Below are 27387 nucleotides of genomic sequence, written 5' to 3' on the forward strand. Positions count from 1 at the left end.
AATGGAAATGGATGACCCCGGTTTATGTCTGGCGCGAGTGGCTCCAGGAAGTAGCTAACCGCCATTTTTCAACTGATCCTGGACCTGGCTGCTGCCGGCTGCCAAGAATCGAGAGTTCATATTCCATATTTCACCACACGTGTCGAAATGCCATTTCATTTGGAAAAAGGTAAAAATAATGGTGGGTGGGTGGCACAGGGAGGAAAAGTTGAAGAATGTCACATTCTGGCGCCAGGAAAACCATTAGCAAAAACAAACTGCCAACCTTTGAGCTGCTCTGGAGGGCGATTGGGATTTTTTCCCGTTTGGTTGGTGCCAAGGTAAAGCGGAAGATAAAACAACCGGAAATTCAATAATATGCTATTCCCCCACAGTATGGATGGCGAGAAATTGAGGTTGGGAATCGTTGGGAAACCCGGAGACAGAAAAAATATGAATTGTGCAGCATTGCTACCCAATCTATCAGCTTTGGCACGAAATACTGCGGCTAGCTGCCAACATATTCTATTTATCACTGATGTTGACAGTGAAAAATTGAATACGATCCAAAAATATACAGATCAAAAATATTCGGTTCAATTTCCAATGAAACCTTCAGAGTTGAAACATTGTTATTTTAGTTAGTATTTTTTTTTTTGGAAAGGTACTAGAGATTTGCAACACTACTAGGTGAATAGTTCAACATTTCACTTTTACCTTCCGTCAGTCATCGTTATGAATTTTGTGCTCGATGAAACATTCTCTGTTTCGATTTCGATTTTTTTTTTTTGGTTTTCTGAAACGGTTCCGCTTGGCCTAGCAAAGGTCATCCTAATCCTGTCCCACGTTTCGATTGTCCGTTTCGATGGTCCTTTCTCGAACATGTGAGCAGCATTGCGGGCAAAAATTGACTGCATCCCCATCAGAAAACCAAAACAAAAAGAAAGGAAAACATACACCGGAAATGGTTTACCCTAAAAGCCGTTACCTGGCCGTCGAAAGAACTACCCAGCGCGTTGAGTGTTGAATGAAACGATTTCAGAATAACGGTTTTGGAGGGTGGAGTGAAAAAATCGGTCCCTGTCAAAAAGGGTGAAAAATTATGAAGCGTAAATTTGAGGATTGGCAGAGTTCCATTGCTTTTCAGAGCGCGGCCAAAAAGAACAAGGAAAAAAAGGGAAATGAATGTCGTCACATCATGCAGTGACACGAACGGAAAATGTGGAACATCAATCGTTTCGGGCAACAACAATTTTCTAGCAGGAAGTGGGTCATTTTGATCTGCAGATAGTCAACCTTCTATTTTTCTGGTTTGTTTTTGTTTCGATTTGTTTCATTTCTATTACAGACAACTGGAAAAGACAGCAGCATGACTTTTTTATTAATAAACTCCAAATTTCTCAGTTACTTTTTAATTGTACTTACTTACTTGAAATCCTCTCTCAAAATCATCAGAGAATTTTTGTAACATACCTGAAGAAGAAGAAAAAACAAAAATATTATACATGTTACCCAGAATTAAGATTAATTATAAGTTGTAGCTTTTTTTTTCAAGAAAAGGATCAAAACGCAAAATCAAATTACCAAAACCTGTAGTTGTTTTTTTTTGGCGACCGTTAGAAAGGAAACATCATTTTTGTCATTTTTGTCATTTTTGTCATTTTTGTCATTTTTGTCATTTTTGTCATTTTTGTCATTTTTGTCATTTTTGTCATTTTTGTCATTTTTGTCGTTTTTGTCATTTTTGTCATTTTTGTCATTTTTGTCATTTTTGTCATTTTTGTCATTTTTGTCATTTTTGTCGTTTTTGTCATTTTTGTCGTTTTTGTCATTTTTGTCATTTTTGTCATTTTTGTCATTTTTGTCATTTTTGTCATTTTTGTCATTTTTGTCATTTTTGTCATTTTTGTCATTTTTGTCATTTTTGTCATTTTTGTCATTTTTGTCATTTTTGTCATTTTTGTCATTTTTGTCATTTTTGTCATTTTTGTCATTTTTGTCATTTTTGTCATTTTTGCCATTTTTGTCATTTTTGTCATTTTTGTCATTTTTGTCATTTTTGTCATTTTTGTCATTTTTGTCATTTTTGTCATTTTTGTCATTTTTGTCATTTTTGTCATTTTTGTCATTTTTGTCATTTTTGTCATTTTTGTCATTTTTGTCATTTTTGTCATTTTTGTCATTTTTGTCATTTTTGTCATTTTTGTCATTTTTGTCATTTTTGTCATTTTTGTCATTTTTGTCATTTTTGTCATTTTTGTCATTTTTGTCATTTTTGTCATTTTTGTCATTTTTGTCATTTTTGTCATTTTTGTCATTTTTGTCATTTTTGTCATTTTTGTCATTTTTGTCATTTTTGTCATTTTTGTCATTTTTGTCATTTTTGTCATTTTTGTCATTTTTGTCATTTTTGTCATTTTTGTCATTTTTGTAATTTTTGTATTTTTGTATTTTTGTCATTTTTGTCATTTTTGTCATTTTTGTCATTTTTGTCATTTTTGTCATTTTTGTCATTTTTGTCATTTTTGTCATTTTTGTCATTTTTGTCATTTTTGTCATTTTTGTCATTTTTGTCATTTTTGTCATTTTTGTCATTTTTGTCATTTTTGTCATTTTTGTCATTTTTGTCATTTTTGTCATTTTTGTCATTTTTGTCATTTTTGTCATTTTTGTCATTTTTGTCATTTTTGTCATTTTTGTCATTTTTGTCATTTTTGTCATTTTTGTCATTTTTGTCATTTTTGTCATTTTTGTCATTTTTGTCATTTTTGTCATTTTTGTCATTTTTGTCATTTTTGTCATTTTTGTCATTTTTGTCATTTTTGTCATTTTTGTCATTTTTGTCATTTTTGTCATTTTTGTCATTTTTGTCATTTTTGTCATTTTTGTCATTTTTGTCATTTTTGTCATTTTTGTCATTTTTGTCATTTTTGTCATTTTTGTCATTTTTGTCATTTTTGTCATTTTTGTCATTTTTGTCATTTTTGTCATTTTTGTCATTTTTGTCATTTTTGTCATTTTTGTCATTTTTGTCATTTTTGTCATTTTTGTCATTTTTGTCATTTTTGTCATTTTTGTCATTTTTGTCATTTTTGTCATTTTTGTCATTTTTGTCATTTTTGTCATTTTTGTCATTTTTGTCATTTTTGTCATTTTTGTCATTTTTGTCATTTTTGTCATTTTTGTCATTTTTGTCATTTTTGTCATTTTTGTCATTTTTGTCATTTTTGTCATTTTTGTCATTTTTGTCATTTTTGTCATTTTTGTCATTTTTGTCATTTTTGTCATTTTTGTCATTTTTGTCATTTTTGTCATTTTTGTCATTTTTGTCATTTTTGTCATTTTTGTCATTTTTGTCATTTTTGTCATTTTTGTCATTTTTGTCATTTTTGTCATTTTTGTCATTTTTGTCATTTTTGTCATTTTTGTCATTTTTGTCATTTTTGTCATTTTTGTCATTTTTGTCATTTTTGTCATTTTTGTCATTTTTGTCATTTTTGTCATTTTTGTCATTTTTGTCATTTTTGTCATTTTTGTCATTTTTGTCATTTTTGTCATTTTTGTCATTTTTGTCATTTTTGTCATTTTTGTCATTTTTGTCATTTTTGTCATTTTTGTCATTTTTGTCATTTTTGTCATTTTTGTCATTTTTGTCATTTTTGTCATTTTTGTCATTTTTGTCATTTTTGTCATTTTTGTCATTTTTGTCATTTTTGTCATTTTTGTCATTTTTGTCATTTTTGTCATTTTTGTCATTTTTGTCATTTTTGTCATTTTTGTCATTTTTGTCATTTTTGTCATTTTTGTCATTTTTGTCATTTTTGTCATTTTTGTCATTTTTGTCATTTTTGTCATTTTTGTCATTTTTGTCATTTTTGTCATTTTTGTCATTTTTGTCATTTTTGTCATTTTTGTCATTTTTGTCATTTTTGTCATTTTTGTCATTTTTGTCATTTTTGTCATTTTTGTCATTTTTGTCATTTTTGTCATTTTTGTCATTTTTGTCATTTTTGTCATTTTTGTCATTTTTGTCATTTTTGTCATTTTTGTCATTTTTGTCATTTTTGTCATTTTTGTCATTTTTGTCATTTTTGTCATTTTTGTCATTTTTGTCATTTTTGTCATTTTTGTCATTTTTGTCATTTTTGTCATTTTTGTCATTTTTGTCATTTTTGTCATTTTTGTCATTTTTGTCATTTTTGTCATTTTTGTCATTTTTGTCATTTTTGTCATTTTTGTCATTTTTGTCATTTTTGTCATTTTTGTAATTTTTGTAATTTTTGTCATTTTTGTCATTTTTGCTTGCAGCAAGCGGCTGAATTTATGAAATGCGGCTCCCGCCAGCTAAGTCCAAGATGGCAGCCCCATCGCGGGATAGGGACTTTAGGCTAACAACCTACTGCTCCTGAAATCATTTATTGTTACAGAAACTGAGAGAAGAAATAACCGAATTGGAACTTTGGCAACGACTTTTAGCATGAAAACACGGACTAGAATTGGAACTTGGAATGTTTTGACCCTTGCCCAGCCAGGAAAGCTGGCTCAACTTGCTAGAGAAGCTAGCCGCCTCAAGCTAGAGATATTGGGACTGAGCGAAGTCCGTTGGCCTAACACTGGAGAACACAAGACACAGTCCGGGCAAGTACTGCTTTACTCTGGCATACGAGGAGAACATGCTACTCGGGAACGAGGAGTTGGTTTCCTGTTAAGCCCGCAGGCCCATGCGGCCCTCATAAGATGGGAACCGATAAACGAAAGAATAATCGTAGCCAGATTCAGAACACGGGTTAGAAACCTTACAATGGTCCAGTGTTATGCGCCAACTGACGTTGCCGATTTGCAGGAGAAAGAGCAGTTTTACAGTCAATTGAACAGCGTGGTTGAGAGAATTCCGAAGGGTGACATTCAAATCCACTTAGGCGACTTCAACGCAAAGATTGGCTCCGATAATCAGGACTTTGAGCGCATCATGGGGCGCCATGGCCTAGGACAGATGAGCGAAAACGGAGAGCTGTTTGTAGAATTTTGTGGCAACAACAACATGGTGATCGGTGGATCGCTCTTCCCCCATCGACCAGCACATAAGGTCACTTGGGTATCCCGAGATGGCCGAACAGAAAATCAAATTGACCACATCTGCATCAGCCGAAAATGGAGAAGGAGCCTTCTTGATGTCCGCAACAAACGAAGCGCAGACATTGCATCTGACCATCACCTCGTCCTTGGCGAGATACGACTGAGAGTTGCGCGTGTCCAACGGCGCGAGGAGAAAGTCGGGTGTCGATACGACGTCCGCCGGTTGGAGAATCCAGAGGTGAAAAGGGCATACGTTGAACAGCTAGAATCCCGAGCCTCGGAATTGCCGACAGACGGAACAGTCGAAGAACAGTGGTGTGGAATCAAGAATGCCTTTATCACGACGAGCCATGGTACTCTCGGTAAAGTTTGTGGAAGACGAAGTGAATGGATGTCGGATGAAACCTGGAGGATGATCGATGATCGGAGAAAGGCGAAAGTCGGAATTGAGCAGGCATGTACCGGGTCAGCCAAAGCAGCCGCCCGCTTACGATATGCGGAGCTGGAAAAGGCAGTTAAACGAGCTTGTAGACGAGACAAGAGAGCCTGGACAAACTCCCTAGCCGAAGAGGGAGAAAGAGCCGCCGCCATTGGAGATATCCGATTATTATATGATATTTCTCGCCGCCTTAGTGGTGCAAGGACTAATGCAAGAATGCCGCTGAAAAACCGAGCAGGTCAGCTGCTGACAGATCGAACAGATCAGCTCAAGCGTTGGACTGAGCATTTTGATCAACTTTTTCGAGTTACAAATAGCAATGGCCAACAGAACCCGCAGCTCGAGGCGCCCACAGTAAGTCGCATTAATGGCGTCAACTCGGAAGCGCCCTCGCTGGCTGAAATAGAAGCGGCAATCAAGGACATGAAATCCAACAAAGCGCCTGGAATCGATTGCATTCCTGCTGAAATGCTCAAAGCCGACCCTGCCTTGTCAGCACAAATGTTGCACCGTCTATTCGCTGACATTTGGGATACTGCAACATTCCCGGCCGACTGGATGCAGGGTATCCTCGTAAAGGTCCCAAAGAAAGGAGACCTAACAGAGTGCGGTAACTGGCGTGGCATAACTTTGATCTGTACAACCCTCAAAGTACTCTGCAAAGTGATCCTGAACAGGATCCAGGAGAAAATCGACGCTACACTCCGACGGCAACAAGCTGGATTCCGATCCGGACGATCATGTGTGGACCACATCACAACGCTACGAATAATACTGGAACAAATCAACGAATTCCAGGACTCTCTTCTGCTGGTGTTCGTTGATTTCGAAAAAGCATTTGACCGACTGAACCACGAAAACATCTGGGCTGCTCTTAGACGACGAGGGGTCCCAGAGAAACTAGTCCATCTCATCGAAGCACAGTACGAGGCATTTTCGTGCAAGGTCTTGCACGACGGTGTCTTGTCCGAACCAATCCCGGTAACTGCTGGAGTGAGACAAGGATGTATTTTGTCACCGCTGCTTTTTCTCATCGTAATGGATAAGATCTTGACTGGATCGATTGACTGTAGACCAAACCGAGGATTGCCGTGGAATCCTTCAACCATGGAGCAACTAAACGACCTTGACCTGGCAGACGATATTGTTTTGCTCGCCCAAACACAACAAGACATGCAGAGCAAACTCGACGACCTCACCGAAAGCTCCAAGGCAGCAGGTCTCAAAATCAATGTCGGAAAGACCAAGTCGATGGAAATCAATACAGAAAATCGTTCCAATTTCGTGGTAGCTGGACAACAGGTTGAGACAGTGGAGTGCTTCCAGTATCTTGGTAGCCAGATTACGCCTGATGGTGGGACCAAGAAGGACATCGAAACCCGGATCAGAAAAGCCCGATTTGCGTTTGCGAGTCTCCGAAACATCTGGCGGTCACGCCAGATCTCTCTACGAACTAAGATCCGAATCTTCAACTCAAACGTCAAATCCGTATTGCTGTACGGGTGTGAAACTTGGTGCACATATGCGGTGACGACGCGAAAACTGCAAGTTTTTGTGAATCGCTGCCTGCGGAACATCATCCGCGCTTGGTGGCCTGGCAGCTGGATCTCAAACGTTGAACTTCATCGCCGGTGTCATCAAAAGGCGCTAGAAATCGAGATTCGGGAACGTAAGTGGAGATGGATTGGGCACACGCTGCGAAGAGATGAAAACGAGATTTGCAGAGAGGCGCTTGACTGGAATCCAGATGGGCATCGAAGAAGAGGCAGGCCCAAAAGCTCGTGGCGGCGAAGTCTAGCCGCTGAAATCCGCACAGTTGACGAGAACCTCGGCTGGCAGCAAGTGAAGACGCTGGCTCCGGATCGCCAGCAGTGGAGATCTTTTATCTCAGCCCTATGCGCCGGTCAATCGGCGCTGGACCCTTACGTAGGTTTGTCATTTTTGTCATTTTTGTCATTTTTGTCATTTTTGTCATTTTTGTCATTTTTGTCATTTTTGTCATTTTTGTCATTTTTGTCATTTTTGTCATTTTTGTCATTTTTGTCATTTTTGTCATTTTTGTCATTTTTGTCATTTTTGTCATTTTTGTCATTTTTGTCATTTTTGTCATTTTTGTCATTTTTGTCATTTTTGTCATTTTTGTCATTTTTGTCATTTTTGTCATTTTTGTCATTTTTGTCATTTTTGTCATTTTTGTCATTTTTGTCATTTTTGTCATTTTTGTCATTTTTGTCATTTTTGTCATTTTTGTCATTTTTGTCATTTTTGTCATTTTTGTCATTTTTGTCATTTTTGTCATTTTTGTCATTTTTGTCATTTTTGTCATTTTTGTCATTTTTGTCATTTTTGTCATTTTTGTCATTTTTGTCATTTTTGTCATTTTTGTCATTTTTGTCATTTTTGTCATTTTTGTCATTTTTGTCATTTTTGTCATTTTTGTCATTTTTGTCATTTTTGTCATTTTTGTCATTTTTGTCATTTTTGTCATTTTTGTCATTTTTGTCATTTTTGTGATTTTTGTCATTTTTGTCATTTTTGTCATTTTTGTCATTTTTGTCATTTTTGTCATTTTTGTCATTTTGGTCAATTTTGTCATTTTTATCATTTTTATCATTTTTGTCATTTTTGTCATTTTTGTCATTCTTGTCATTTTTGTCATTTTTGTCATTTTTGTCATTTTTGACTTTTTTGTCTTTTTTGTCATTTTTGTCATTTTTGTCATTTTTGTCACTTTTGTCATTTTTGTCTTTTTTGTCATTTTTGTCATTTTTGTCGATTTTGTCATTTTTGTCATTTTTGTCATTTTTGTCATTTTTGTCATTTTTGTCATTTTTGTCATTTTTGTCATTTTTGTCATTTTTGTCATTTTTGTCATTTTTGTCATTTTTGTCATTTTTGTCATTTTTGTCATTTTTGTCATTTTTGTCATTTTTGTCATTTTTGTCATTTTTGTCATTTTTGTCATTTTTGTCATTTTTGTCATTTTTGTCATTTTTTGTCATTTTTGTCATTTTTGTCATTTTTGTCATTTTTGTCATTTTTGTCATTTTTGTCATTTTTGTCATTTTTGTCATTTTTGTCATTTTTGTCATTTTTGTCATTTTTGTCATTTTTGTCATTTTTGTCTTTTTTGTCATTTTTGTCATTTTGTCATTTTTGTCATTTTGTCATTTTTGTCATTTTTGTCATTTTTGTCATTTTTGTCATTTTTGTCATTTTTGTCATTTTTGTCATTTTTGTCATTTTTGTCATTTTTGTCATTTTTGTCATTTTTGTCATTTTTGTCATTTTTGTCATTTTTGTCATTTTTGTTATTTTTGTCATTTTTGTCAATTTTGTCATTTTGTCATTTTTGTCATTTTTGTCATTTTTGTCATTTTTGTCACTTTTGTCATTTTTGTCATTTTTGTCATTTTTGTCATTTTTGTCACTTTTGTCATTTTTGTCATTTTTGTCTTTTTTGTCATTTTTGTCATTTTTGTCATTTTTGTCATTTTTGTCATTTTTGTCATTTTTGTCATTTTTGTCATTTTTGTCATTTTTGTCATTTTTGTCATTTTTGTCATTTTTGTCATTTTTGTCATTTTTGTCATTTTTGTCATTTTTGTCATTTTTGTCATTTTTGTCATTTTTGTCATTTTTGTCATTTTTGTCATTTTTGTCACTTTTGTCATTTTTGTCATTTTTGTCATTTTTGTCTTTTTTGTCATTTTTGTCATTTTTGTCATTTTTGTCATTTTTGTCATTTTTGTCATTTTTGTCATTTTTGTCATTTTTGTCATTTTTGTCATTTTTGTCATTTTTGTCATTTTTGTCATTTTTGTCATTTTTGTCATTTTTGTCATTTTTGTCATTTTTGTCATTTTTGTCATTTTTGTCATTTTTTGTCATTTTTGTCATTTTTGTCATTTTTGTCATTTTTGTCATTTTTGTCATTTTTGTCATTTTTGTCATTTTTGTCATTTTTTTCATTTTTGTCATTTTTGTCATTTTTGTCATTTTTGTCATTTTTGTCATTTTTGTCATTTTTGTCATTTTTGTCATTTTTGTCATTTTTGTCATTTTTGTCATTTTTGTCATTTTTGTCATTTTTGTCATTTTTGTCATTTTTGTCATTTTTGTCATTTTTGTCATTTTTGTCATTTTTGTCATTTTTGTCATTTTTGTCATTTTTGTCATTTTTGTCATTTTTGTCATTTTTGTCATTTTTGTCATTTTTGTCATTTTTGTCATTTTTGTCATTTTTGTCATTTTTGTCATTTTTGTCATTTTTGTCATTTTTGTCATTTTTGTCATTTTTGTCATTTTTGTCATTTTTGTCATTTTTGTCATTTTTGTCATTTTTGTCATTTTTGTCATTTTTGTCATTTTTGTCATTTTTGTCATTTTTGTCATTTTTGTCATTTTTGTCATTTTTGTCATTTTTGTCATTTTTGTCATTTTTGTCATTTTTGTCATTTTTGTCATTTTTGTCATTTTTGTCATTTTTGTCATTTTTGTCATTTTTGTCATTTTTGTCATTTTTGTCATTTTTGTCATTTTTGTCATTTTTGTCATTTTTGTCATTTTTGTCATTTTTGTCATTTTTGTCATTTTTGTCATTTTTGTCATTTTTGTAATTTTTTTCATTTTTGTCATTTTTTTCATTTTTTTCATTTTTGTCATTTTTGTCATTTTTGTCATTTTTGTCATTTTTGTCATTTTTGTCATTTTTGTCATTTTTGTCATTTTTGTCATTTTTGTCATTTTTGTCATTTTTGTCATTTTTGTCATTTTTGTCATTTTTGTCATTTTTGTCATTTTTGTCATTTTTGTCATTTTTGTCATTTTTGTCATTTTTGTCATTTTTGTCATTTTTGTCATTTTTGTCATTTTTGTCATTTTTGTCATTTTTGTCATTTTTGTCATTTTTGTCATTTTTGTCATTTTTGTCATTTTTGTCATTTTTGTCATTTTTGTCATTTTTGTCATTTTTGTCATTTTTGTCATTTTTGTCATTTTTGTCATTTTTGTCATTTTTGTCATTTTTGTCATTTTTGTCATTTTTGTCATTTTTGTCATTTTTGTCATTTTTGTCATTTTTGTCATTTTTGTCATTTTTGTCATTTTTGTCATTTTTGTCATTTTTGTCATTTTTGTCATTTTTGTCATTTTTGTCATTTTTGTCATTTTTGTCATTTTTGTCATTTTTGTCATTTTTGTCATTTTTGTCATTTTTGTCATTTTTGTCATTTTTGTCATTTTTGTCATTTTTGTCATTTTTGTCATTTTTGTCATTTTTGTCATTTTTGTCATTTTTGTCATTTTTGTCATTTTTGTCATCTTTGTCATTTTTGTCATTTTTGTCATTTTTGTCATTTTTGTCATTTTTGTCATTTTTGTCATTTTTGTCATTTTTGTCATTTTTGTCATTTTTGTCATTTTTGTCATTTTTGTCATTTTTGTCATTTTTGTCATTTTTGTCATTTTTGTCATTTTTGTCAATTTTGTCATTTTTATCATTTTTATCATTTTTATCATTTTTGTCATTTTTGTCATTCTTGTCATTTTTGTCATTTTTGTCATTTTTGTCATTTTTGTCTTTTTTGTCATTTTTGTCATTTTTGTCACTTTTGTCATTTTTGTCATTTTTGTCTTTTTTGTCATTTTTGTCATTTTTGTCGATTTTGTCATTTTTGTCATTTTTGTCATTTTTGTCATTTTTGTCATTTTTGTCATTTTTGTCATTTTTGTCATTTTTGTCATTTTTGTCATTTTTGTCATTTTTGTCATTTTTGTCATTTTTTGTCATTTTTGTCATTTTTGTCATTTTTGTCATTTTTGTCATTTTTGTCATTTTTGTCATTTTTGTCATTTTTGTCATTTTTGTCATTTTTGTCATTTTTGTCATTTTTGTCATTTTTGTCATTTTTGTCATTTTTGTCATTTTTGTCTTTTTTGTCATTTTTGTCATTTTGTCATTTTTGTCATTTTGTCATTCTTGGCATTTTTGTCATTTTTGTCATTTTTGTCATTTTTGTCATTTTTGTCATTTTTGTCATTTTTGTCATTTTTGTTATTTTTGTCATTTTTGTCAATTTTGTCATTTTGTCATTTTTGTCATTTTTGTCATTTTTGTCATTTTTGTCATTTTTGCATTTTTTTTTCATTTTTGTCATTTTTGTCATTTTTGTCATTTTTGTCATTTTTGTCATTTTTGTCATTTTAGTCATTTTTGTCTTTTTTGTCTTTTTTGTCAATTTTGTCATTTTTGTCAATTTTGTCATTTTTGTCATTTTTATCATTTTTATCATTTTTGTCATTTTTGTCATTTTTGTCATTTTTGTCATTTTTGTCATTTTTGTCATTTTTGTCATTTTTGTCATTTTTGTCATTTTTGTCATTTTTGTCATTTTTGTCATTTTTGTCATTTTTGTCATTTTTGTCATTTTTGTCATTTTTGTCATGTTTGTCATTTTTGTCATGTTAGTCATTTTTGTCATTTTTGTCATTTTTGTCATTTTTGTCATTTTTGTCATTTTTGCCATTTTTGTCATTTTTGTCACTTTTGTCATTTTTGTCATTTTTGTCATTTTTGTCATTTTTTTCATTTTTTTCATTTTTGTCATTTTTGTCATTTTTGTCATTTTTGTCATTTTTGTCATTTTTGTCATTTTTGTCATTTTTGTCATTTTTGTCATTTTTGTCATTTTTGTCATTTTTGTCATTTTTGTCATTTTTGTCATTTTTGTCATTTTTGTCATTTTTGTCATTTTTGTCATTTTTGTCATTTTTGTCATTTTTGTCATTTTTGTCATTTTTGTCATTTTTGTCATTTTTGTCATTTTTGTCATTTTTTTCATTTTTGTCATTTTTGTCATTTTTGTCATTTTTGTCATTTTTGTCATTTTTGTCATTTTTGTCATTTTTGTCATTTTTGTCATTTTTGTCATTTTTGTCATTTTTGTCATTTTTGTCAATTTTGTCAATTTTGTCATTTTTGTCATTTTTGTCATTTTTGTCATTTTTTTCATTTTTGTCATTTTTGTCATTTTTGTCATTTTTGTCATTTTTGTCATTTTTGTCATTTTTGTCATTTTTGTCATTTTTGTCATTTTTGTCATTTTTGTCATTTTTGTCATTTTTGTCATTTTTGTCATTTTTGTCATTTTTGTAATTTTTGTCATTTTTGTCATTTTTGTCATTTTTGTCATTTTTGTCATTTTTGTCATTTTTGTCATTTTTGTCATTTTTGTCATTTTTGTCATTTTTGTCATTTTTGTCATTTTTGTCATTTTTGTCATTTTTGTCATTTTTGTCATTTTTGTCATTTTTGTCATTTTTGTCATTTTTGTCATTTTTGTCATTTTTGTCATTTTTGTCATTTTTGTCATTTTTGTCATTTTTGTCATTTTTGTCATTTTTGTCATTTTTGTCATTTTTGTCATTTTTGTCATTTTTGTCATTTTTGTCATTTTTGTCATTTTTGTCATTTTTGTCATTTTTGTCATTTTTGTCATTTTTGTCATTTTTGTCATTTTTGTCATTTTTGTCATTTTTGTCATTTTTGTCATTTTTGTCATTTTTGTCATTTTTGTCATTTTTGTCATTTTTGTCATTTTTGTCATTTTTGTCATTTTTGTCATTTTTGTCATTTTTGTCATTTTTGTCATTTTTGTCATTTTTGTCATTTTTGTCATTTTTGTCATTTTTGTCATTTCTGTCATTTTTGTCATTTTTGTCATTTTTGTCATTTTTGTCATTTTTGTCATTTTTGTCATTTTTGTCATTTTTGTCATTTTTGTCATTTTTGTCATTTTTGTCATTTTTGTCATTTTTGTCATTTTTGTCATTTTTGTCATTTTTGTCAATTTTGTCATTTTTGTCATTTTTGTAATTTTTTTCATTTTTATCATTTTTTTCATTTTTGTAATTTTTTTCATTTTTATCATTTTTTTCATTTTTTTCATTTTTGTCATTTTTGTCATTTTTGTCATTTTTGTCATTTTTGTCATTTTTGTCATTTTTGTCATTTTTGTCATTTTTGTCATTTTTGTCATTTTTGTCATTTTTGTCATTTTTGTCATTTTTGTCATTTTTGTCATTTTTGTCATTTTTGTCATTTTTGTCATTTTTGCCATTTTTGTCATTTTTGTCATTTTTGTCATTTTTGTCATTTTTGTCATTTTTGTCATTTTTGTCATTTTTGTCATTTTTGTCATTTTTGTCATTTTTGTCATTTTTGTCATTTTTGTCATTTTTGTCATTTTTGTCATTTTTGTCATTTTTGTCATTTTTGTCATTTTTGTCATTTTTGTCATTTTTGTCATTTTTGTCATTTTTGTCATTTTTGTCATTTTTGTCATTTTTGTCATTTTTGTCATTTTTGTCATTTTTGTCATTTTTGTCATTTTTGTCATTTTTGTCATTTTTGTCATTTTTGTCATTTTTGTCATTTTTGTCATTTTTGTCATTTTTGTCATTTTTGTCATTTTTGTCATTTTTGTCATTTTTGTCATTTTTGTCATTTTTGTCATTTTTGTCATTTTTGTCATTTTTGTCATTTTTGTCATTTTTGTCATTTTTGTCATTTTTGTCATTTTTGTCATTTTTGTCATTTTTGTCATTTTTGTCATTTTTGTCATTTTTGTCATTTTTGTCATTTTTGTCATTTTTGTCATTTTTGTCATTTTTGTCATTTTTGTCATTTTTGTCATTTTTGTCATTTTTGTCATTTTTGTCATTTTTGTCATTTTTGTCATTTTTGTCATTTTTGTCATTTTTGTCATTTTTGTCATTTTTGTCATTTTTGTCATTTTTGTCATTTTTGTCATTTTTGTCATTTTTGTCATTTTTGTCATTTTTGTCATTTTTGTCATTTTTGTCATTTTTGTCATTTTTGTCATTTTTGTCAATTTTGTCAATTTTGTCATTTTTGTCATTTTTTTCATTTTTGTCATTTTTGTCATTTTTGTCATTTTTGTCATTTTTGTCATTTTTGTCATTTTTGTCATTTTTGTCATTTTTGTCATTTTTGTCATTTTTGTCATTTTTGTCATTTTTGTCATTTTTGTCATTTTTGTCATTTTTGTCATTTTTGTCATTTTTGTCATTTTTGTCATTTTTGTCATTTTTGTCATTTTTGTCATTTTTGTCATTTTTGTCATTTTTGTCATTTTTGTCATTTTTGTCATTTTTGTCATTTTTGTCATTTTTGTCATTTTTGTCATTTTTGTCATTTTTGTCATTTTTGTCATTTTTGTCATTTTTGTCATTTTTGTCATTTTTGTCATTTTTGTCATTTTTGTCATTTTTGTCAATTTTGTCATTTTTGTCATTTTTGTCATTTTTGTCATTTTTGTCATTTTTGTCATTTTTGTCATTTTTGTCATTTTTGTCATTTTTGTCATTTTTGTCATTTTTGTCATTTTTGTCATTTTTGTCATTTTTGTCATTTTTGTCATTTTTGTCATTTTTGTCATTTTTGTCATTTTTGTCATTTTTGTCATTTTTGTCATTTTTGTCATTTTTGTCATTTTTGTCATTTTTGTCATTTTTGTCATTTTTGTCATTTTTGTCATTTTTGTCATTTTTGTCATTTCTGAAAAGTGATGTAAAGAAGGAGATATGGTGATTATCATTCCTTCGATTTACGGAAGGTATCAAATACAACAGTTAACGTATGAAAATTGTTTAAAATTAGGATGGACTTTTATATTACGTTGAGATTGTCTGAAAAAAGAAAATTCCAGTGGATCAACTTCTTCGGATGACGACAAGTTTAGACAAAACAAAGCTAACTTGAAAGACAAACATGAACGGAAAAGGATCAGCACAGCACATGTACCTACATCAAACAAGTGCCTTTTCCCGGTTTTCATTTCAGAGCAGTTAAACTTTTCAACGTTTATTTCATAACCAGAACACTCTGAACTTTAGTCTTGTAGATTTTTTAAAAAAAGAAGGAATTTGAAGAAGTATTTAGTTGTTGGATAATTGAAAATAGACTTTTTGTAACGATTTTTATTCGATGCCATATTATCTGAATTGACTTTCATTAACCAAGCTGTTTCATATGAGAAGACATTTTTTTTTTATTAATTATAACATAAAAACATTTCTGTTATTTTTGATTGTATGTTTTGAAAACAATAAACACATTTTGAGCTTAGGTATTTCTATTACTAATTTCAATATTGATTTAATAAACCCATTTTTTTAAATTATTCTAGCTAACGCCCTAATGAGCTGTCCTTCGGTGATCTTGCACCCAAAACAGCTGTCCCGAAACATAATCACCTTTTCCCGAATAAACAACAAACAGTAAAGTGGATAAAACCCGAATTAACAAGCCCAATAAATATTAAAACCCAACAGCCATTGTTCCTGATTACCGTAAAATACACTATACTAATAATTCAAACAAATTTATTAATGCAGGTTCTTCGCTCTGGAACTCGGGAACAACCCGGCCGAACCCAAAATAAGTCGACCCCTCTGAATGGCTGGAAGGTTGACAAATTAGCCAATTAATTGAGCTGTATGACCGTCTCCCTATCTCGGCGGAACTTTGCCAGTCCTTGTTTGGTCCATGGTGGTCCCATGTTAGAGTAAAGTTCCCATGGCCCAATCCAGCCTGACTGGGTGTCCCATTTTGGGGCCACCACACCACGTCAAGGCAAAAAGGCACAGGTATCGTCTAAAATTCATTTTAATTAACAAACCGCAAGGTGAGCCACAAATAAACAAACCGTCGAGCCTCGGTCCCAAAATCTGGCCCATGGTTTGCTGTCCCTTTGGCTTTTTCCCACCTCCTGGATGCTGGAGAGCCTATGTGTTTCCGAGGAATTTTGGTCAGGAACAGGTTGACTACTTTCCCGGTCTGGAAATGGCTCTGGAGATAGACCGCCATTAAAATAATAGTAATAATAGCAACAAGAAACATCAACAAAAGACCACATCCCTAGACCAATCCTCCCAAAGGTAAACAAAACCATTTGACTCCATGGGCAGGGAGATGGAAAGTTATCTAACCACGGGACAACGGGTGCAATAAGGTGATTTTTCAGATTTATCACTAAAAAATATATAAAAGGCTGCCCTGGTTTAACGAAATGATATGCTGAACCACTGTTCATCGAGTCGAAAGTGAGTTTATGTAGTTAATCTCAATTTTATGCGGATTAGAGATCATTTTTGAATTTCTCAAACCCTGGGGCCTTAAAGGCTTTGTTTTGGATCGATATTCATCCATGATTTTTTGCAGAGTTTTTAAGTAACGTTTACATGAGAAAATTTAAATTTTTATGTTTGTATGAGAAAAAAAATGAAATTTTGTACAGAAAAATCAACATCATCATGTATGTTTCTTCCACGCAACCAAGCCTGCTGATGGTTTTTGTGCCATTTTATGAATTGTGTAGAGAAAATTTTCCGCTGAACAACTTTGTCGATATCGTAACTTCGTATTTTATTAGGCAAATAAGTTATTAGCTGTTGAAAAGAATTTTGTCTTACTGCATTGAAAAACAATCAATTCAACTGACATCACTGCTGATGCCTAACCAAGAAGTAGTCGCCTGCCTGAAAAGTAGTCGTGCTGTACCTTGTAGGGACCAACAGTGATGGCAGTTGAATTGATTGGTTTTCAATGCCAATTGACATGCCTCTTTTCGACATCCAGTATTATATTTGCATATTAAAATACGAAGTTACAATATCGACAAAGTAGTTCACCGGAAAATTTGCTGCAGAGAATGTATAAATTAGCACAAAACCCAACCAAATATACAAAAAAATCATGGATAAGTTTTGACCAAAACGAAGCTTTTTAGGCCCCAGGGTTTGAGAAATTCAAAACTGACCCCAGATCGACTCAGTCTAATGGTTAAGTTGAAAGTGCATTTCGGTCGGTTTAACGTAAATTCTTGTGCATCTTTAAAATGTTAAAACAAGTAAAAGTTCAACAAAGCTGATCAGACAATATATAGTCTTTACACTTTGGAAACGTTGAACGTAATCAATGTTAAATATTGTCCAACAGTGATATAATCTATGCCTTCATTGCAGTTTTTCAGACGTAAGTGCCCAACGTGTGATCTAACAATCTCTACTCCAAAGCACAATATGCCAGAAAGATTTTTTTTTGTTTTATGAAAATAAGCATCGATTAGAGCTATTTTAAAAAATCACCAGAATTCAATCTTTTTATTCTTGATTTCGATCAGTTTGGAGTTTTCTAAACATTTGAAAAAAAAAAAATTTGTTTGTATTAGATCAAATTCTAGAATTAGAAATTTTGGTTATGAATAGGGTTAGAAAAGTCTTTGAACTGTGATCAGCGTGAATTTTTGTATTGATAGTCCATTGAACCGATTTAAAAATCTGAAAAAAAGTGTTTTAGGCCCCCAGTGGATATTTACATCTTGAGCCTCAATGTAAGAGGAAGGTTCCAGCTTTTCAATGGTGTAAATGTTGACGATGCTTATTTCGTTTAAAAAACGTTTTCTTACTGACTGACAATGGCAAATAAGTAAAGAATATTGGAGAAATATAGATCATTTTGCCTGATTTGGTCCATTTGCAGCTCAAATTCCTAACACTTGAATGTTCTTGGCTAAACTTTTAACGTAATTAAGGGTGACCAGGAAGTTTCCAGTTTCAAATTCCCGGTTTTCTCGGTTGAGATTTTATGACTTCCGCGGTTTTAGAATACGCAAATAAATATGTTTTTAAGTTTTTTTTTTGCCAAAAAAGAATACAATTTAAAAAATTTCATGTAAAAGTGAGATAGACAGCTTTTTTTTATTTTTTTTTTATTATGCTATATAATACTTTCAAAACTTCCAGTTGAAATTCCAATTTAAAGTTAGTTTATTTTTCCTGCCCTCATATTGAAGTTAAATGTTGAGCTCTACCTTCTGAGTTCTGAAATAAGAAATGTAAACATAAACGATAAATTTTGGGTTGAATTACTAATCCATGAATCAAAACTTCTTTTTCAATTTGGATTCATAATTCGAATTTTTGTTATTTTTATTTCTTATGCCTTGCTCAAGAATCTGAAGCATTCTTCAACTTCATTTGCTTGAATACTGAATCGGATTTTTTGTAGGATAAATTTTAAATTATTTTTTAAGAATGATTCTTAAAAAGCCTGAGTTCTGAGTACTAGAGCCTGGAATTGGCATAAAATCTTGATTCTGAGTCGAAATTTTCAATATGACGCGTGAAATTTATATCTCAATTGGAAATCTAGATCCAAATATACTTTGTAAATTTAATTTTTATTTTGTGAAAAATTCTTAATGTGGGGCTCATGAATCAAATTGTTTTAAATTATTTCCGTTACTAATTCACTTATGATCTGTACTCTTTCAAAGATAAATATATACATAAAGTTTGCAGTTACCAATATAAGCGCAAAATTATTACGAAATCACAACAACACTTCTTCCTTGTTCTTTGCATTCATTAATGAACCACATAACATTTCCCCCCAAAAGATTTTTTTAATTGTGAAAAAATTTATTCGAAACCATTTATGATAAGTTTCTTGAGATATTGTCTAATTATGACAATGAGTAAATTCTTAAAAAAAAAAGCTTTTGTAAAACTTCTCTTTCCATGAAATTTTTTTGACCTACACGTGACTTAGATTTGAGTGAATCGATAACTGAATTCATATATGACTTATTACGTTCGATTAACATTTCATTTTTATTTGTTTACCAAATTTATCTGACTTGTTGGTCGGACACTAAAAAATTACTCCCCGTACTTTTAAAATATTAAATGAAAGACAAATAGAAAAAAAATAAGTTCATTCATTACTATGTTTATTCATTTTGATTATAATTTTTTACTATTCACTGCACAATATCTGTGAGCCAAGCAACAGTCCATGCTAGAAAAATTTATCAACGACGTTTTGTTATTCATACATATTTTTATTTTATTTACATTGTATTCCTTCTCACGATATAACTTCATACATTTAAAAAATTGAAACTGAAACATTTCAGAGTTCAGAGGACTGGAAAGTATGCACTGAGCTCAAAAATCTTGGTTTTTGAAAGAAATTCCGAAGTTTCTCTTCATTTTCCCTTTGAAATTTAAATCCAGAGGTTTCTCCGCTTCAGAGAGAAAAATTAGTCTTGATGAAATAAATTGACTTGAAAATTTAAAAGATTTGAGTATGGATAAAACGGAAAAAAGAGAAAACTTTTCCCGGTTTTGATTTCAAATTCCCGGATTTTCCCGGTTCCATTTGCAATTCCCGGTTTTTTCCCGGTTGGCTGGCCACCCTGCGTAATTGCTTTTCATTTAACACTTCAAGCTAAAAAGTAAGACAAGAAATCATATAATAAAATTGATTCCGTTTAAAAAACAGGGAATGATAACGCCACACCATAAAAAGGCGAAGAATCTCAATTTAAATAAAAAAAAATTATTACATTACTTTTGGCGAATATGGTAAAAAATAGATAATTACACTCACATCCAAAATTTGGAATTAACATGACTCTTAAAGAGATTTGGGTTTTAAATATTGCGATGTAAAGCTGAAAAAAACTTCTTGTACCTATTTATAACATCCTTAAAGGCTTTTCCTAAAAACTGAAGGTTTAAACCTACCATTGATTTAATTTTTTTCTTGCTATGAGCTATGTTACCATTGTTTTAAAAAAGTTTTCACAGCAAAAATAGAAATCCACCCTATGTAATTGTCGGTTTCAAGAAAAAAAATACATTTTTTCGCGCTTTTAAGTCTTATGCCGTTTTCGTTTATCTCCACTCGCGCGGGGCAAAACTTTTTCTGAATAAACAAACAGAATCGTTACCCGGGACGATGCAAATATGTGGTTGCTATACTCACCCTTATGCTTACCCCCAACCCTGACAACTTTACGGGGTGCAACCGCCTGCTTGAGGTTCAAATCCCGGGCAAAACTAGTGGACTTCTGAATTAATAACCGAACATAAAAACAGCAGTTAGGGCAAAACTCGTGGGTAACTACAGTTGCGTTCAAAAAAGAATGAAATCGCGTGAAGCCGCGCACCCACTTCCAACTTTGACAAGCTGCCATTTCTCTCTCGGTTGATATTTTTGTATGAAAATTTCACACATTCTAGTACAACTATCCAACTAACGTTCTACAAAATTTGAAGTCCTTACAATGACAGAAAACGAAGTTACAGCTATTCCCGTAAAAAAGGGAAATTTGGAGTTCCGTCACTAAATTTCCTGTATCTTTGATGATTTTCATTGAAAAATCTTGAAATTTGGTACAAAGATGCAAAAATGTTTGATCTAATACCAGGCCAAGTTTCGTCAAAATCGATGAACGTGATCAAAAATGGTGTCGGGTACAAAATGAGGTTCATTATCGCCAAGCAGACGATTTCATTCTTTTTTGGACGGATGTTTGTATAGAAAACATCGTAATCCATTTGTTCTTGGTTTTTTCTTTCTCAAAAGCAAAATTTATCATAAATAATGTTTTAAATTGATAAAAACTTCATTCGTGCTTTAATTCGGAAGAGAAAATGATCCAACAGAGTGCAAAATAAGAAGAACAGAGTTTTAGAAATGACCTGCTAATTATACCGAAAAACAAATTTGATACACAATTAAAACAAGTATTCTATTCGCTCTTTTGTTTAAATACCAGGTCTGTTGGAAAAATATCTATTTCTAAACAAAGCAGGAATGAAGTTCCTATCATTTTACAACATTCTTTGTGAAAAATTTTGCTTTTGAGAAAGAAAAACCAAGAACAAATGGATTACGATGTTTTCCATACAAACATCCGTCCAAAAAAGAATGAAATCGTCTGCTTGGCGATAATGAACCTCATTTTGTACCCGACACCATTTTTGATCACGTTCATCGATTTTGACGAAACTTGGCCTGGTATTAGATCAAACATTTTTGCATCTTTGTACTAAATTTCAAGATTTTTCAATGAAAATCATCAAAGATACAGGAAATTTAGTGACGGAACTCCAAATTTCCCTTTTTTACGGGAATAGCTGTAACTTCGTTTTCTGTCATTGTAAAGACTTCAAATTTTGTAGAACGCTAGTTGGATAGTTGAACTAGATTGTGTGAAATTTTCATACAAAAATATCAACCGTGAGAGAAATGGCAGCTTGTCAAAGTTGGAAGTGGGTGCGCGGCTTCACGCGATTTCATTCTTTTTTGAACGCAACTGTAGGTTGCCACTGTCAATAAACGAAAACACTATTAGTGATGTACACTTCAACAAAGTAGCCCTAGGTTGTAAAAATGTTATTTATTTTTCAATACGGCTCGTCAATATAGAAACGGATTTTTAAGCTAATGAAAATTTGTTCGTTCGGTAAGTTGCATCATTTTTTTCAATGAACTTGAGTAAAATGCTTGATATACTATATTTATTTAAAAAATGGGTTTTTAGTAAACTGGATGCCCGTTTTTATCCCCTTTGGAATCAGAAGAAACTTTTGCAGAGATGACCGGAGTTTAAGGTGAGAACTTTTTATTTTTCTTTAGTTTGTTTGCAATGGAAATGCTAAATTCATACTTAAATTTTGTACCTGCAGAATACATGTGAATATTCAAATGAACTTCAATGTCCATCGATATTTAAGAAAATTCTAAAAATTTCGATACTGATTTCAAATTTGAATTTTTATTGGAGCTATGATTTTATTGTATGAATCTGAAAGCAACCTTCGGCCAATCTTCATAGTAAAATAATTTCTGAATATTTTTTCAACGTGAGATATGATATTGAAGTGATTTTTATTTTCGAATTTTAGTGGAACATGATAATGGTAAAGGTTGCCAGAACTTTTCAGCACGTATCCGGGCCAGACAAATCCGGCTTATTTTATCTTAAAACCTGGCGAAATCCTGGCATTTGAAATTAAAATTGTCGACCAAAATCAGGGCAATATCCGGAATAATTTGATCAAAATATAGGAACTACTCATCAAAAATCAATTAAAAAATAACAGAATTAAATACAGAATACATGGATCGATAGGCTATCCCAAGCAATCAAAAGTCACATATTTTCTTAGAAAAAGGCTTTGTTTGATACATATTGACTGATAAAGAGAGACAACTGCCCAATATCCTCGAGTGAGCTTTATGTACTCATGATTGAACTTGAAGGTTGCAAAAGTGATTGATATGTACGTTGATGTGACTTATTTTTCCCAATTTTCATAAGTGAACTATACATACTCATAAATGAACTTGAAAGTTGCAAAAGTGCTTCATATGTACGTTGTAAGAGACTTTAGTCACAAAAAAGGCACAAAAGTAATGTAAAAGGGGATTACTAAGTCATAAAAAGTTTATTGAGGTGCTTCTTCCTGGCTGCCAAAAAAGCCTGCTTTCTGGTTGAGCGTGTGTGTCTGCAGGTATGGTACGGAACCATAGCACATCATAGCAACTTCGAGTTTTAGTTTCAGCTAGAATAACATCTAGGCGTGGCCTTGTGGTAGCGTGTTCGATTGTCATCACGAAAACCATTCTCTGGCCCAAAAATATCACTTAGCCAATTTTCAGGCTAATCGATGAAGAGTATGCAAACAAGCATATACATATAGTTCAACTTATCTTTATTGATAATTCCATGAGTAAATCTTCCGGAAAATGCATTCCTAAATCGAGAGAAATAAGGAACATTAATTACTTTTTGGTAATATTATTTTTTATTGCACGTGTTCAAAGCCTTCCAAGGAAAAAAAAATTAAACGGTCCAAAACAAGGTGTAAAAAATCTTACCTGTTCAAACAAAATATTGTATTTACTTAATATACAACATATTTCTGTAGTGTCGTACTAAGCAGCTTTTTCTATCCAAAATGAGGAAAATCATGTCTTCTTGTTAAATTTTAAAACCAAGATTAATATGTTAAAAAATTGTTAAAGTATTGTGAGCTAATAGCATAATTTTGACCCATTTCGCACTTTTTTTTTAAATTGATCTTTGTGAGAAATAACGTCCACGAGATATATTTGAGGAGTCAAGTCTTCTCACTCTCCCATATTTAGCAATCAGAGTACCTCATTTGCTTCCGAACAAATGTAGAATAACAAGATAAACGCTGATTTGATGTTGTAAATAAGTGTCATCCTTAAATCAGAAATAATTTTAAATTGTAACAAATCAATTCATTTAAAAAAGACATCGTGATGGGAAATCTGAAATGGAATATCTTCCAAATTTCCAATTCCTTTTCGGGGTCATAAAAATCCCCCATAATGTAGATCAAAATGTCTCATGGTGCCGAAAATTATTTGTTTACTGAAAACTTAACCCACCAGAAAGGGCCAAAGTTGCTGGTTGAGAAGTTTGGTCTTGTCTTGAGTTCTCGGCTCCCTACTCTGGTCAAGCTGGTTTGCACCTCTCCCCTAAACCGGAAGAAAAATTTAAAGCACAAAAAAAACTTCCCACCGGACGGACACTTTGTTTGTTGACCACCCGTTTTTTATTGCGGGTGCTGCTTTCGGGTTTTCCGGGATGGCCGGCCATCATCGCCAGTATACAAGTAGTGAAGTGAACTCATTTTCCAATTTTCACCCCCTTACCCTTTCGAGGGGTCCCGGTGAATGGGAGATCGGGGACCAGTTCTGGGAACCAGGGCAGCAACAAAAGGGCAACCAAAGCTGTGGCCATAAAACTGACCCGGAGTTTGCAGTTTATTTAATGTAGGGGCAAGAACTGATGGGAGAAATAAGTCAGCAGAAACACCATTGACAGACACACCGATACTGCTTCAGGGCCAGAAATTTTCCGCTTCATCACTTTTGGAGATTTTTTTTCTCGCTCGGACATCATTCTGTTCTTCAAAGGACCTCTGGGGCCGATGATTGTTGCCTGAGGAGAAGGTTGAAAATAAATTTCACGAGAAGGTTTCCACCTTCCAAATATGAGGAAAAAAAACCCCTCGGCAAGTGTCAACAGGAAAAAGTTAAAGTTCAGAAGTCGATTGTCGGTCCGGAGAAATGTCATCGAGGGAAAATGTTCACTGGAAAGTTTCCGTGTTAAGTGAGATTGTCCAGCCGAGTAATGGCCTTAATTCAAGATGAAAGGCTGGATGATCCAGATAAATGGTAGCAATATCGTTGAACCATAACTGATTCTTGGAGTTTTGACACAAATTACTAGCTCAAATCGTTTATCAGTGATAACTTTCAGAAACAGACTCGAAGGAAAAGTAATCAGCAATCATCTTCGTAAATTTCAAATTTGTTAAAAGAAGAATAGGAGTTAAAAATTTGACGCCAAAAGTTTGAAAAATCGGTACTTGCAAATAGATAGCCCATTTGGAATCAAAATCAACTATTCTGACCATTAGAACAATGTAGACAGTTTTTTTGTTTAACTTTCATTTATTTTTCATTTGTAGCTTAAATTGCCAGGTCATTTTTGCTAGTGGCTCCAGATAGTATAACATTAATTTTGTCAATTTTGACAATTTTGACAATTTTTTTTAAATTTTATCAATTTTACCAACTTTGAAAATTTTGATAATTTTGACCATTTTGGTTTGGAGAGTAATCAGTTGAAGAAAAGCTCGATATAAGAAAAAACTTTCCAAAAGATTTCAACATCCAAAGTTCAAAGTATTTGCAAACCCATGAACCGCTTAAAGAAGTATCAAAAGTACTTTCCTCATTTGCTTTCCAGAATGCCGACGCACAATTCATTCTTGAACCGAACTGGACCAGACCGGACACTGTCCATTGAACCTCAAAACGGCTGGTTTCCGATCCGATTGGCTTGGAAATTGGCCGCATTGAGTCCCTCTTATCGCAGCGGCCGGCCGATCGGTTGACTTGTACTATGAATGAGTTGGTGACTTTTCCTGGTTAGGCCAAGAGCAAGCAAATCCAGCAGCTATGGCAAAATGTGAAACGGCACTTTACACCATTTGCCGCTTGCTGCTAATACTGTGTACTGTAAAATCGAGAGATGAGGGTATGAGGTAGTCATTCTGTGAAAACTGCACCGATATTTGACCCGGAATTCTTCGCACGTCGTCGTCATCCTCGAGTTCCTGGAGCTGGTGCCGTTTTCTGAATGGATGCTCCCGCTTTTCATTCACTGGCTCGTTCTCTCTTCTATTCAATTTTCTTCCCTGGAGCAGCAGCATGTTTCCACACGCTTATCTTTCTCTGGGAAATGGAGTGTTTGTGAATGGTGTTTTTCCGAAATCACGCCCGCCGGAGCAGAAGTGTTGAATCTGGATTTTTGGTTGGCCCCAATCAAACTTGGCGGTTTTGGCGGGCGGAATTCTGAACGGAAAATTTGTGGTTGTTTATTTTCATGAACGGCACTCTTATCTGTATGCAATGCAAGCTACGGAAAAGCGTACGTGATTTATAGTTTTATGTGGGAAAGTTTGACTTAATTAATGTATAGAAAATTTCATGAAGCCAGAAGCATAACTTTCAGATTTACATTTAGAGATCTTCCAATCAAGAATTTATTTAGTTATTTCATCCTGAAACTATTCAAGTTACGGTATCCTTCAGAACGTTAGTCACATTCCGACTGCAGAAGGTCACATTCTGAAGCAATAACAGAGCAAATCGAAATTTGTGATCATCCACTCCACATCCTGATGATAAAAGATGCATTTTACGTGCTTCACATACGCGCGAAGGAAATGTGGGTGGATGCTTTTACAGATGCCGTTTTGTGCATCATTTCTATGCATTTTCCCCATTTCCCCACTCCAGACACATTTAGCATATCTGTAAATGCATTCGGAAAAGCCACTCGGTACCTAAAGACTAGTTGCAGTTGCAGCAGCATCTAATCACATAAAAGTGAACATTCCGCACATTTTCCACGTCCACGGGCTTTCATTCGGAATGCGAGCTGGATCGTACGAATGCGCTGAATGAGTGGTGTATTTTAAGGATAATAAACCAAAGCATTTAATTAAAATATATATATGGCTCTGTTGAAGGCTCATAACGCATTTTGGGTTGGCTGGATTCATTACCCGATGCATGGTATGCATCATTCAGGGTGAGATAGCGTTTTAAATGTTCTGAGTATAATACCAATGATGGATAAGTTGGACTTATAAATGGAAAGTATTGAACATCAATATTCAAGAATTTTCAATGCCTTTACCAAAGTCCTTAAAAGAAATTCCGAAACAAGAGACACAAAGTCTAGAAGATAAACAAATTTTCAACATGTCAGAATCAACTCTCTGGAGCCACTAGCAAAAATAAACTAGCATTTTAAGAACACAAGTGAAAAAAAGGGATTTAAAAAAAAATAACAAAAATGACAAAAATGACAAAAATAACAAAAATGACAAAAATGACAAAAATGACAAAAATGACAAAAATGACAAAAATGACAAAAATGACAAAAATGACAAAAATGACAAAAATGACAAAAATGACAAAAATGACAAAAAAGACAAAAATGACAAAAATGACAAAAATAACAAAATTGACAAAAATGACAAAAATGACAAAAATGACAAAAATTACAAAAATGACAAAAATGACAAAAATGACAAAAATTTAAAAAAAAAGACAAAAATGACAAAAATGACAAAAATGACAAAAAATTACAAAAATGGCAAAAATGACAAAAATGACAAAAGACAAAAATGACAAAAATGACAAAAATGACAAAAATGACAAAAATGACAAAAATGACAAAAATGACAAAAATGACAAAAATGACAAAAATGACAAGAATGACAAAAACGATAAAAATGACAAAATTGTTACAATTGAAAAATTGTCAAAATGGTTTGCATTGTCAAAATTGTCAAAACCGTCATCATTTTCAAAATTGTCAAAATTTTCGAAATTTTCCAAATTGTCAAAGTATTGAAAATTTTCCTGATTTTAAAAATTGTCAAAATTGTCAAAATTG

At 31.8% G+C, this 27387-nt stretch overlaps 1 protein-coding gene across 2 annotated transcripts in view; it reads right to left on the reverse strand.

Annotated features, from left to right (window-relative positions):
• Window positions 1-1397: 1397 nt before the first annotated feature.
• Window positions 1398-27387, reverse strand: part of LOC129754639 (myb-like protein AA) — a 40446-nt gene continuing 14456 nt past the window's right edge. For both annotated transcript variants that reach the window (XM_055750807.1, XM_055750806.1), the window contains one exon: window positions 1398-1452. In XM_055750807.1, the coding sequence (XP_055606782.1) occupies window positions 1431-1452 (22 nt within the window). In that variant the 3' untranslated portion in view covers window positions 1398-1430. The remainder of the gene's footprint in view (window positions 1453-27387) is intronic.

The sequence above is a fragment of the Uranotaenia lowii genome, chromosome 3, assembly GCF_029784155.1.
Source record: "Uranotaenia lowii strain MFRU-FL chromosome 3, ASM2978415v1, whole genome shotgun sequence".
Lineage (NCBI taxonomy): Eukaryota > Metazoa > Arthropoda > Insecta > Diptera > Culicidae > Uranotaenia > Uranotaenia lowii.